The sequence below is a fragment of the Mercenaria mercenaria genome, chromosome 14, assembly GCF_021730395.1.
Source record: "Mercenaria mercenaria strain notata chromosome 14, MADL_Memer_1, whole genome shotgun sequence".
Taxonomy (NCBI): Eukaryota; Metazoa; Mollusca; class Bivalvia; order Venerida; family Veneridae; genus Mercenaria; species Mercenaria mercenaria.
Genome location: NC_069374.1, coordinates 25,180,879 through 25,194,711, shown reverse-complemented (window position 1 = coordinate 25,194,711; position 13,833 = coordinate 25,180,879). Strand labels below are relative to the sequence as shown.

Here is a 13,833-nt window from a genome sequence, read left to right as displayed (position 1 = left end):
ATCCATCAATTGGGTTTTTTCCATATGGTTTTATAATATGATCAGTTAAGAAAAGATTGTATACTGCCCACTCGGGGTCATTTATAACACCATTGTCGTGATGTTGTTTTGTAAAAACGTTACTGTTAGTTAAATAACAACGTTCAAGAACAGAAACACCATCAAACTGTTTAGCAGAAGATAACATTTTTATATGGCTGTTTAAAGTTGTTAGCTGAAAAGGAAATAAATATTTGGAAGGTTCTTGAGCAGCAAGTTCAAAAAGGTTATATGAATTATAATCAGAGTCCATAACATTTTGCCATTCGTGAATTGGTTCTGGAATTATATTAAAATTAGGATTATATTCTTTAATAATATCTAAAAACGTACTTTTTCCTGATGCAATATTACCTTCAACTGATATAATTTTTCTCATTTATATAAAATACTTATAGAAAAAATCTTTAATAATCTTTAATACAACTCTTCTTCTTTTTTACTTTTATATCCGTTAAGTTTAAATTCCTTCATGTGCATTTCAAGAGGTGTTGAATAATTTTTTTCTTTCTGCATTTCTAATAGTATTGTAAAAATATCCTGAATAACTTTATTTGGATCTTCTTTATTTACTTTTTCAGGATCATTAGGGTCATGAACAGCTAAAGCTGCAATCCGTGCTTTTGTTATTAGTTGTTTTATTTTGTGATGATGTGCTTTTAAAATAAATTTCTTGTCGTCAAGTTTTAGTCTGTTAGTAAATATGGTAATTACTGATGGAACAGCGCCAGCAACTGCTACAAATATAGGAATAGCTGGAACAAGTGCTAATGCAGCTGAACAACCAAAAACACCTGCTGTAATATATAACCCAGTACTTACTCTCCCACAAAATTTATAACTTTTTCTGTAAGCAGCAGCTAGTTTAGTTAAGTGAATAATTAATTGATCTATTGTTTCTATTCCATTATTATTAGAAATAAGATTTTTATTACTCATTTATATAATTAAACTTTTTATTTTCTAAATTAAATTTGTTCCAATTCACTAAATGGTACCCAACTATTAAATTTTTCATTGTAACCTTTCCATTTTACTAAAGCTTGTTTTTTCTTATAGTCTCGTCTAATAACTTTTTCTATTCTAAAAATTTCTTGTGTAGTAGGTAAAAGTTCTTGTTCATAAAATGAACCTTGAACTATTTCATCATTTAAATCTTTAATAGTGTATGTTCTGGGATTTGTATTATTAATTTTATAAATTATAAATATTTCCTCTGTCCAGTTTGGTGTATATCCTTTTTCAAAATGTCTTTTCAGTTTGCTTAAGCGAACTCGATCACCAATTTTAAATTTTGCTTTGCTCTTTGGTGTCTTTAAATTACCATATAAGTTAAAGTAAACAGTACCTTTATTTAAGTTTTTACTAGCTTCGGTTGGTGTCATTTTTATACTAGAATGTTTTGTTTTGTTATATTTATCAACCATATCCTGCAAATTATCTAAATAAGTATAAGTATTATTTGCTGTAAAATATTTCCACATTATTCTTTTTAAACTTCTATTAAATCTTTCTATTACTACAGCCTTTCCTTCATTAAATGTATGGTACATATTAATCTTATTTTTATTCAAAAATGATTCAAACTTTTTATTATAAAATTCTTTTCCTTCATCCACCCATAAATTTGTTGGAATCCTTGCAGTCTTCGGGGACTTTCGTCCCTGAATTCTATCTTCAGAAATTATTTTTTCAAATGCTTCAGTAACAGATTCTCCAGTTTTATTCTTTAATGGAATAACCCAAGCATATTTACTAAATATATCAATAACGGTTAACAAGTACTTTACTCCTTTATTATATTTTGAAAAAGCTTGCATGTCAACTAAATCAGCTGACCAAGTATCATCAATATCATTAACTATCACTCTTCGTTTCCTAAATTTTCTTTTAATTGGTTTGTGTAATTCTTCTGCTAATTCATCGCTCCAGCGGTAGCTTGGTGCAGTGATTCCGGGGGTAGTAAAAGTTTGCTCTACCCCCTTTTCCCGTTTTTTGACTTTTGTCCGAGACCAAGTGTGTATTTCGTTTTGATAGCTGGTTTTACAACTAAATGTTTTGCAATCTTTTCTCCAAATGTTTTTGATTTAGTTTTATTTAAATTGGAAAGCATTTGCTTATCACATGTACCCTTTTTTACACCACTGTCATAGCAAAAATCATGGTCCATACATACTGCATCCAGTTCATTGACAGGGGGTCCATTATCTAGGGGATTTCCTGGCCCACAATAATTATATCCTGGAAGTGTTAAACCTTTTTTAGGTAACAAAGGTAACATTGCTTTATGGATATCTAATTTACCTCCAGTTTTGTTTTTAACGAATTTTGATTTCGTTTTTCCGCAAGATTTACATTTTGCTTTTATCATTAGCCTCCCGTTTTTTGCTGTAACAAAGTGAGGATTTACATTATCTGTAAATTTTCTTTCTTTCAAACAATATATTTTATTTTGTAAACTCATCTTATATTATATATATTTAAAACTTTTTAGTCTGTTTAGAATCTGTGGTTTTTAAAGTATTTTAAATTGTCCGGCATTGGATTTTTTAGAATATGGACAAGGGGTCAGTTCGGACCAAAGACTAAATCTTTTTTTGGTTAAACCAAAGGTTTTCATTCGGTTTAACTAAAGATTTAAAAGATTTTCAGGGTATTAAGGGTACTAAGTTAGTATTTTAAGTTTAGGGCAAGGTTAAAGTCCACTTATAGAATAGGGACAAGGGGTCAGGGGGGGTCAAATAACGCTCGCTGCGGTATTTATATAACTACTACTACCACATGCACTACTACCACTACAACTACCACCACCACTACTACCATTACCACCATCAAGTGATGGTAGTGGTAGTAATGGTGGTGGTAGTAGTAGTGGTGGTAGTGGCAGCGGTAAAAGTGGTAGTGGTGGTTGTTGTAGTAGTGGTAGTGATAGTGGTGGTGGCAGTAGTAGTTGTTGTGGTGGAAACTGTGGTGGTAGTCTACTACTACCACTACCACCACTACTACTACCATCACCACTACCACTACCACCACCACAACCACAGTCACTACTACCACCACCACTACTACTACCACCACCACCACTACTACCACTACCACTACCATTACTACCACTACCACCACAACAACCACATCCACTACTACCACTACCTCCACAACTACTACCACCACCACTACCACTACCACTACTACCACTACCACCACCACAACCACAGTCACTACTACCACAACTACTACTACTACCACCACCATCACTACCAATACTACCACCACCACTACCACCACAACTACTACCACTACCACCAACACTTCCACTACCACCACCACTACCACATGCACTACTGCTACTACTACCACCACTACTAACACTACCAACACAACCATTACAGTTACTACCACTACCACTACTACCACTACCACCACTTCCACGTCTTCTTTTGGCGATAAATTTGATTTGATGTCTGTCATTTTTTAAATATCACTGGCATAAAGATAATGCATTTCTGCAAATAATGTACTATAATATTATGTTGTGTATTTTAGCTTTGACAACTGATTTGTTTATGCATGCATGTTTATTAATGTAATAATTGATGCTTTATTATCAATTAAATGTTTATTATTGTACACAGCCACTGAATATTTTTTATATGTAGAAGCAGGCATTTAAGCAAATAGAGAACTTTCAATGTTCCACTACTACCACCACCACCACCACTACTACAACTACTGGTGGTGGATGGTGGTCATGGTGGTGATAGCGGTAATAGTGGTAGTCGTGGAATATATTTCAAGGAATAAGTCCGATACTATTAAGTAAAAGCCTGTACTAAATTAGTAAATTTTGGGGGAAGCATGAAATAATTTTAAGATTTTTGACGTGAGAGAAAAGCTACATTATATATATTTTCAACTAAACTGAATTTTCTTTAATCATGATTTGAGGCATCCTTACTTGCATCAACACTTTTAATTTAGGATAAAAAGAAATCATTCGGAACAAAGATTGATTTTCGTCTACCAGGGCTGCTTAAATATTAAATCATAATGAATATGCACGTAAGACAATCACCGTTTAGCTCACATTACAATCACCGTTTAGATCACATAATAATGTGCTTATTAGGGGTATCTAATTAAAGAGGCCAATGAACGTTTTATAACTTTAAAAAAAAACAAGACACTTATAAGCAGGCTCCTGCTAGGGATGGGTGGGTTCCGACCCCCTTCCTGGAATGAGTTGAACAAAATTATAATTCGCTGTTTCATTCACTTTTATATCACAACGTATGTGACATATACGTTTCGGTGTTAACTGTCAAAAACGGCCTGACGAATATGTCACACTTGACAAAATGTCAATTTTACGGTAGAATATATTCGATCTGTGACATATACGGCTCAACAGGGCTATATAATTATACTACAGACCAAGTGTGATGAAAATCTATCAAGTGGTTCACAAAAAGAAGTCTTTTAAAGGACTTTTTTTCTATTTTTAGCTCTAATGGTCCCTACAAGGGACAAGGTGATCCATTTGAACACACTTGATAGGATTCAATGCCAGAATGTTACTGGTCAGGTTTGGTGTAAGTCTGCGCAGTAGTTTCAGAGGAGATGTTTAAGTTAAAATGTTAATAACGATGGAGGCCGGACCATCTACCTATACTGATATCTCCCCCTAAACAAAGTTCAGATGAGCTAAAAAGGGTGCAAAGAAGTGTAACGGTTTCTACAAGTATACTTTATTTCTGCGCGATGTGTTCTCATTGATACAATTATTGCATGATATTTATTTCAACAAAATTCCTCTGATCGTTTTAGCGCATTTCTACGGACAAGCGTGTTATATTAGTAAACTTAATATTAGGAACATAATTCAGAATGGAATCAAGGTAGAGGTATTATTCTTGTACCGGGATACTGAATATTAGTAAACATTCATAAAAATAATTTAGTATTGACGGTGGACTGTTGCATGCATTTCCACTACCGTCAATTCCACTACCGTCAATGACCAGGCTCAATCAAACCGAGCCTGCAGCATTTTGAATTTTGTCTTTTTGGGAGGCCTGTGCAGTTTCTACTTTTTCTATACAATTATATTTCGATATTTCATTTATGTTGCTTTCTTTTTGAAAATATTTTAAAAGTGCAATGTTTATCTTGACGCTTGATCCTTAAAAATCATGAAAAAAATGGTAAAACAAAGCTATGAACAATTATAGTTACTTACCCGTCTTCAGACGTTGATACTCAGTCTCGATAGAAGTTTGCTTCATTTCTTCTATCTCTGCAACTGCCTGTGTCTTTACTTTGTCAATATCACTATTGAGTTCCGTCTTAAGTTGTACAGTAGTTGATTTGATATCATCTATGACAGTTCTTCTAGAACCCTCTATATCATCAATTGCTGACACTTTGGCTACTTCATAGAGTTTATCAAGATCAACATTAATTTCGTGTACGCGTTCAGCTTGTTTTTCATTCATCACTTGCATGGACTTTTTTGTGTTTTCATGTGTAACATCTTGAAGAATGTTTGTGACGAAATTTGTTGTTATTGTGAGGGAATCCATTTTCAACTGAAACATTTTTAAAACAAGATCAACATTGCCATTATATGCAAACGCAGGGATTAGAATCTACATTATAAGTACTATTTGCCATTTAAAATATATAGATGTAAATTGGAAACATGTACTGTTGACAAATGAAATAAAAACTTAATTAAATCATACCTTAGCTATATTCTGAACAGATGTTGCTGCCTTTAAATCTCCATGGAACAGACTAGCACTTAGAAAGGCGACCAGTGTGTCGAGAATATTGTTCAAATCTTGATCATTTATACAGAGGTCTAGAGAATTTCGTACTGTTCTAGTTACCTCTCGGACCTAGAAATAAGAATCTAATTATACACTCATTGTATTGTTAATCACTGGACCTCAAATTCCAAACGTGTGTGAACGAAACTTTCCTGATATGAAATCTGCAGCATAGGCATGATACACATCCTAATTCATTTACAAATGGTACCAGCACTCCGTGATTTCATTTAGCAGTGCATCTAAATTGTCCTGAACTTTGTGCAGTACAACTGTCAAACCCATTCGGGTCGCGAAATTACATTACAATCACGAATAAATAATAAACGGATGAAACATTTACCACTGTATAGATGTAACTCTATATCAGTACTTTTACTGCAACTAACCATTTCGGTGTATCATTTCGTAGAAAATACACAATTCGCTTATGTTTACATTTATCGGAGAAATTTAGAGGAAACAAGTGCCGTTTCCAGGCAAACGACCAAACACTACCGTAATGCAACAAAACTACCCTAAGTATGTTCCGATACTGTATCGTCTGCTCAATATCGGACTGTAAATCATTTGTGCATTAATTATAATATGAAATAAGGCAAAGCCTCAAAGCGAGCTCAAAGAAACCAGGTTTAGCTAAACATATATACAAATGTACATCATTTATATATAACAAAGAAACTGTTCACTACTCAAAAAAATTCGCGAGAACCTATTCACTTGAAAAGAAAGTCTACATTTAGTGTTAGCATACCTATAACAGCGAATATCATACATTGCGAAATTTATGGGAAGTCGGTGTTGCGGTGACGTCATTACCTATTCGCCGCGTTCTCGTTGCTTTATGATTATTAATGACTGTGACTCAATGCAGACTTGGAGCGCCGGTATAAATTACAGACTCCGGTACATACCGGATTAACTAAATTTGAACGAAAATATCTTAAATGTATATATTTTGTAACCAAGGTGATACTAACCCTAACCTTTAGTCAGTATTTTATGCATATTGTACATTAAATGCATGCGGACATGCAAAAATATGCATATTTTTGCCGTGCGCTACAATTGATAATCACTTTCGGGCATGCGCAGAAGACCGCTCCAAGTCTGCAATGAGTTACATCGATTATTAATGACATGTTTTCCATTTTCTGGCCAATGTTTGATCTTTTAAAAGATTTTTTTTTTTCAAACAACTGGAAATCTTTCTTGCATTATCTTTGAGTGATGAATAATTTTCAGCAATCGAATGAAGTTCTGTATTCACTGCTGAGAGAAGTACTTCCTGTCAAGACCTGTCCGCTAGGGTGCGCTTTTTAACAACTTCCAACGAAACTTTTAAAATCCATCACCAAGTGTGAAAGTATACTTGCGTTACCGTAAAGTTCGATTCTCGAGCAGGCCCTCCGACGTCGCTATAAATGCAGAACAATCTTATATTAGCGGAATCCTTAGCGGGTCTATCTTTTCGGAAGGCGTAAGAGCCATGACAATGCTAAGTTTAGCGAAACGTTTTGACTGGTCAATCGTTTCCGCAATCGTTGCTGATTGGACGAGAGTGCATTTGAAAGTTTGACGGCGGACAATTTCGTTTGTATATATATTCCAACGGCCAAAAGCTTATAAATACGAGCGCAGACGTCAGTCACGAGCTTTCCAACCGTTAGACACGGACACCAGGTTACGTCATCCGCAAACATCCGCCAAAGATTCTACATATCTGTAGTGAAAAGTCTAAGTATAAAAGGGCCATAGTTCGTAAAAGTATTTCCTAAACATTGACAAGAAAGTATATATATAGTAAGTATGAAGGGTCATAGTTCGTAAAAATATTTCTGCCATAGTAATGGACCTTGTATCATATGATGGAGGCTATGATGGAAAAGAATTATTTTAAGCAAGTACATCGATTAATAACTGAAATACGTTAATCAATCTCTGGACGCGGGCGCCGACGCATGGGTGAGTAGGATAGTTCACATAATACTTGGTAAAGTCGAGCTAATGGATCATGTACAGGATCAATACCCAATAAAAATTTGTTCAAGTAAATCATTACCTGACCACAGTTGTGCATGTTGACTTTGTTTTTGAAGGCCGAAAGGTTCATGATGACACTGACAATACCATTTATATCTGTTTCTGCTATAGAACTGACACCGAGATACCCATCTGGAGGCAGGTAGCACTTTGCCAGCTCCCATGGATTCTGACACCAATACTCCGCTTTTGTGTTTTTCCAAGATGGAAAGTTGAAATTGTGGCATCGTCTTATGTTATCTCTCAATCGATCACAGATATGTTTCGGACATGGTCGAAACAATTTCTGTTGCGTATAGTGGAAGGAACAGAGACCTTTTTTCACAATACAAATACCTCTCGTAGGGCACGGCAAGAGGTTTTCGATTTTACATTGTCTACAGAGATCATTGTTAAGAATTTGTTCCGGCGATAATATGTCGTTTAACGTGTCTTGGTGAAAGGTGTTTATCTCAGTTAGCACGGCATCTTCTATTCCTTCTTTAGTAATGTTTAATGCTAGATTGGCTTTTATCCAGTTCTGAAACCCCTTATCAACTAATTTAGGAATATTCCCTGCCATTTCTGAAAATTAAAAAAACTTCATAATGAATATGCAGTATACCTGAGGTGGTAATACATTATACAATAGAGTGCTTATATTGCGGTAGGCTTTGTTTGTTTACAGCAGTTGAGTATATCTAAAAATGAAGTACTTTTACAGACGTTTTGAAAAAAAAGCGTGATGAAATATTAAAACACTTTCATTTGTCATCGGTCTAGAACGCACGAGGATGTCGACAGTTCTCTCTTCACCTCTTCACATGGTTCACACAAGCCAGGAAAAATGATAAACGAATGAATAAATACGTACAGACGACCAAATGAATAAAAAGAAGGACTTTGCAAATTAAAATCATAAATTAATAACGTTTCTTCAATTTTACACACTATATCTTTACTGCGTACCGGCAGCGGTAGACAGCTTTTCTTATCTAGCACAAACATCTATGATCAAATGATTAATTTTGAAACATTTTATATCAATATCGAATGTCACCATTTAATTGTTTGGGCTAGTTTCAAGGATACGTAGAATTAGTAAGCATACATTTAGACTCGTCGGAGATAATACAGTTATAATGGATCTATAACCACTGAAAATTAGTAGAGACTGACTGACAACATGTATAGCAACGAGTTCCTTAAATTGTATGTTACGGAATTGTTTACCGAGGAAGACCCCAGGTGCCTCTCTGTGCATTATTTCGTCACAAACGGGCACCTGGGTAGAACCGTAAGTAAGTGGATGAATTCTTCATGTTGCGAAGTAACTGAATATTTTCTCTGCTACTGAACTCAGACAAAATGGGTGTGGGATATCAATCCCTTACTTTAATGGTGAATTTATTTATATACTTTGTAAGATTCTCGGTCCTTTCCTATTGTATTTGTAAAATGATAAAAGGTTTCATTAAACAATGCTATGATCCGGCTGATTAAAGACACATATTTGAGTTTCTGTTTCTTTACTTGCAGACGAGCGCCTTCTTTTTTTATTGTGTCTAGCGGACAGGTTGTGAACTCTATGATAGGCCATTCTAAAAGCCGAGCCCAGTGGAACTGAACTGCTGGCTGTCTTGTTTCGTGCCCTTAATGGTTCATTTGTTGATGTAACATCTGCAAAGGTGTTAAGATCATGCCTATGTGGTTCTTAACAGTTTGTTTTAATATGTTTTACACGAGGATTTGTGTTTTAAATACTGTACATTTTGCCACTGTTGCCTGTTTTATATATTCACCTGGCAGATAAAACTTTTATTTGCGATGTCATGTAACTATGGAACATGCCGGTGTTAAGGTAAGGGTTTGATGCACACCGTTAACTAGTTTAAACTTCCTAGTGGTATTTTACCATTGACCGTTCCAGAGTGGTGTCCAGTGGTGTCATCGCGTTCTGTATGCTTTACTTTTTCTATGTTTTCGTGTGCATTTTAATACACACTCGCGCGCGTGCGCGCACTGTTTTAAAACATTTCATAGATAAATTTTGCGCGAATTTGATTAAAGATATATCCAACTCAAGTAGCAAATACATGAAGGGATAGATATTAATCTTTTGCAAATGTAAAATGATGAAATGATCTCATATTACTGCGATATAAATTTGGTTAGTTCAACAATATTTTTACAATGACATACTTTTGTTAATATTGATCTTTTTTTAAACAAATTCACGAAGTGGATGGTTCCTGACTGTTTATACTGATATATTCATTTTTACACTTCTGTTAAATGGTTAAATTAATTGCGAAATCATAATAAGTTTTGATTTGTTGTCAATGGGACTATTGTAAAAAAAAAACAATACCAATTTGTAAAGAATAAAAACCTGTTTTTCGGCCACCTCCAAATGGCAAAATCCAAAAATGATAATATTTCTTTATTGACAAAGACCTATAAATACACGGAGTTTCGACAATCTCAATGATAGTTAAGTATTTGGATATTGATCAGATGTAAGACAGCTTGGTATACACTCAAGGTAATTAAAAACGCAACATCCACTTATGGCAAATAGTTCATTCTTGCAACTTGTATACACATATTTTGATGTATAGCTATCATTATTCATTAAATCCGATCTAAATGCTAGTTCATTATGTGATACTTTAAACGTTAACATTGAGCTTATGTGGTAATTAATGTCATACAAAAACATGGCACCAACAAGTCAACATTTTAATCACGCAAACGTCATCTACGAAAGCGCTTTGCTACGTAACAATCAACTCAGAATTTTATCATCGGAAATCCTGGTCAATTTATTTAAGAAATGATACTTTAAAACCGGTCATTTGTCGTTGAAGAAAATCATTGGAGTTCAGATGAAAAATGAATTATATCACGGAGGAGCCTGTTTTGTGTACGCGCCGCTATGCAGTTTGATGCTATGCCGAAATAATTATGACGTTCAATGAGTGCATGTGTTACGTCATAACAAACAGTTTCAGTATTTGAATAAAACATAGTCACACACATGTTCCACGAGCGGTAGTCACGCTTCAAGCAGCACAAAAAAATTACCGCTGACACCGGCGTTTATTATGTATGATAAATACACACATAACGCCAATCGTGAAACACCGGGTATTTCCGTATCCTCCGTAAAATGCATAGCATAAAGGCCGAGGTGATCAGATTGACATTACAAAACTGTTTATGAAACAATTTCTTCCTGTGATTAGATGTAGCGTTTCTAAATTTCCTGAGTGTAGACCTAGGATATCAATGCTTTGAGTAAAGATTTGTATGGGTTTTACAAAAACGATTCATAAAGACATGTTATCACTAGTTTAATCATTTAATTTGCAAATTTTTTCATATCTGATATATCTGGTTAATAAAGGGTATTGATAAAACAGACATATAAAAAGGTTTTCCAGAGAAGACAAACGGGCTTGTATATTGGTCGACGGAACTAAAAAAAAGAATTCAAACGTGTACATAACTAATGGTATTACAAAAATAAATATTATTACGATTCTAACGATGAAAAATACATCTCTTTAAAGCACATTAACAAAACGTAATTTGATTTACACTCATCCAGATAAATGTTAAATGTAATAAATTTACAAGTACATCCATTGGCTAGTCATTTTAATGGAATGTAACCATTTGTTTCACTTAACAAGATATATTTTTATTAATATACTGAAACCAGTATATAAGAAACAAGGATAAATATCCAACATGGAAAGCCACGTTCCAAAACCGCAGCCTCCCCAGACCTTAACTCAGCACACGGACGTGGAGGCGCACACGACCAACACATACTTACATAAAGACACCAGGACAAAACGAACAAATAAAGGAACACAGTGGAGCACCGCTTTAAAACGGTCAGTGGCAAAATCACCACTGAAAGCATAAACCGATTTATGGTGCACCTAACCTCATTCAAGATTAACCCCACAGTGTTCCAAAAGAACCGGACAGTGTAAATAAAAGTTATCCCCGCAAGGTGAAACCCTAACAAACGCAATGGCAACAGCAGACATGTTAAGTAAAGTGAAACACAAAGGAAGCATTATCGCTAAGGTAATTTCTTTAGAACTTTTAGTAGAAATGCAAATGATCATACTGTTTTCTTGCTTTGCACGCAAGGTGTATCATAATTTTCACTTGCAAGGAGTAAATATTAGGTCAAAGGATCCGCCCAACATAGGCGTAGGAGTAGGGGAGGTGGGGGGCAGCGCCCCCCCCCCCCCTCCCAAGCTAGGAGAGGAGAGGGGGCAAAACTATAGTTTATATTTTGGAAAAGAGATATAACTTGCAGGCTAATATAACATTTACATAGCATCATATAATTCTTTTCAACCTGATTTCTTATTTGCATTTGGCCTTCCCATTTATTCTGACTTCTGACTTGTCTCTTTTCGTAGTGTCAGTACTGAAATCTGTACGCGCCATGCCAAGGATCATGAAGGATTGTTTGATTACATTTTATAATCAAAGTCTTGAGATGTCTGGTGGTTGCGGGTTTTGTTAGATTTATTTTCTGTTTAAATAGCAATCTATAAATATACATGAATGAAAAACAAATACAGATGTGCCTCATATCTAAGATGACATAGCTTGTGATGTAACTATGAGCTGGAAAACCTTTTCATTGATAGATCTTATATAATCTTAAACAATCTATGAATGGATACAGATTGAATCAGAACTGCTTGATCATTGATAATAAATCCGCATTGTTCATGAATGGGACTAATTTGTGTAGCACATGAACATCCTTTGGATGTGATTTGGAATCAAAAAAGATGCTATATGATTGTCAGAATTACACTTAACTTTAAAATAATATATCATTGAGCGCAATCACTACAGTTCCGGTTTGAGCGTCTGCAAAATCTATGTAGGCCTAACTATTAAGCCTGTTTACGCATGTAAACGTTATGTATTTTTTTTTTCATTGTCCATTCAAGGGAAATGATATTTCCACAACTTTATATCACAATTAGACAAATGCATCGCTAATTGATTGTATGTCCGGGGCTTCAACAGAAGAATGTAAAAATGACACACTTAATTAGAACAATGCATAATATGACTAACCCCCTCCCCTCGCCAAACCGCCGGTCGAAAAGGTCCCCCCCCCCTCCCCCCCACACACACCCAAAGTTAAAGTCGCTCCTACACCCATGTCCAAGTAATGATTTTGACAATTTGAAAGCTACTAATAAAGGTCGTTGTAAAGAAAGGAAATAGTCAAGCTTAAATATCAGCAAAAGTGTCTCTAGGCGGTTCCTCGCTTTAATATTGTAAACAAGGAAAATTAATGTCAAAACAAACGACGTACCTTTGCTGTTTCTTGTCAATTATACCTCATGTTGTTGAACAGAAACAACGGTATCGCAAACTTCACTTTACTATTTATTTAGAAATGTTTAAACTGTAAATACATAAAACAATGAATCACACTGTAAATGTTGAACACTTGTTTACTTTATGAAAAAAAGCGTTACGAATAGTAAGTTTCCATTTGTTTTCAATGCGATTAGTTTGTAGCAAATCGAAATTAGAAAATATCATATATTTTTATGTCAATGCCATATCACAGCTACAGGAAAATTGACAAAGTTATTCAATGACTACAAATTAACGTAGTTTTAACTAAACAAGTTTGTATTTGTAATGCAATACCCACCTGACAACGTCAATTCGGTATAGAATATCAACGCTTTTGTAATATTTTCTATGGGTTTTGTAAAACACGAATCAATTGAATAACACAAAACTTGTTTTATTTGTTTTATTGCCAATACCTTAATGATTACTTGAAGTACATTTCTTTTTGTAAAACTTTGAAGTTTTATTTAAGACAATAATTTCAACAGAAAAGATATACAACATGTATTTTAGATTAAATGTAAAT

The 13,833-nt window shown here is 34.6% G+C and overlaps 1 protein-coding gene across 1 annotated transcript; it reads right to left on the bottom strand.

Annotated features, from left to right (window-relative positions):
• Positions 1-2,776: 2,776 nt before the first annotated feature.
• LOC128548139 (uncharacterized) lies at positions 2,777-13,528 on the bottom strand. The gene is made up of 6 exons (XM_053522548.1): positions 13,258-13,528; positions 7,930-8,474; positions 5,781-5,936; positions 5,276-5,624; positions 3,394-3,500; positions 2,777-3,004 (listed from the first exon to the last, which is right to left on the bottom strand). Exons 2-6 carry the CDS (start codon positions 8,470-8,472, stop codon positions 2,777-2,779), a joined length of 1,383 nt encoding a protein of 460 aa, XP_053378523.1. The 5' UTR covers positions 8,473-8,474; positions 13,258-13,528.
• Between the last annotated feature and the right edge of the window lie 305 nt (positions 13,529-13,833).

Excerpts from the sequence above, each read along its gene's own strand:
- LOC128548139 (XM_053522548.1), bottom strand. The coding sequence starts at position 8,472 with ATGGCAGGGAATATTCCTAAATTAGTTGATAAGGGGTTTCAGAACTGG. Across the intron at positions 5,937-7,929 it reads ACATGCACAACTGTGGTCAG|GTCCGAGAGGTAACTAGAAC; the intron begins GTAATGATTTAC and ends TCTTATTTCTAG. Across the intron at positions 3,501-5,275 it reads GTATCAACGTCTGAAGACGG|ACATCAAATCAAATTTATCG; the intron begins GTAAGTAACTAT and ends AAAAAATGACAG.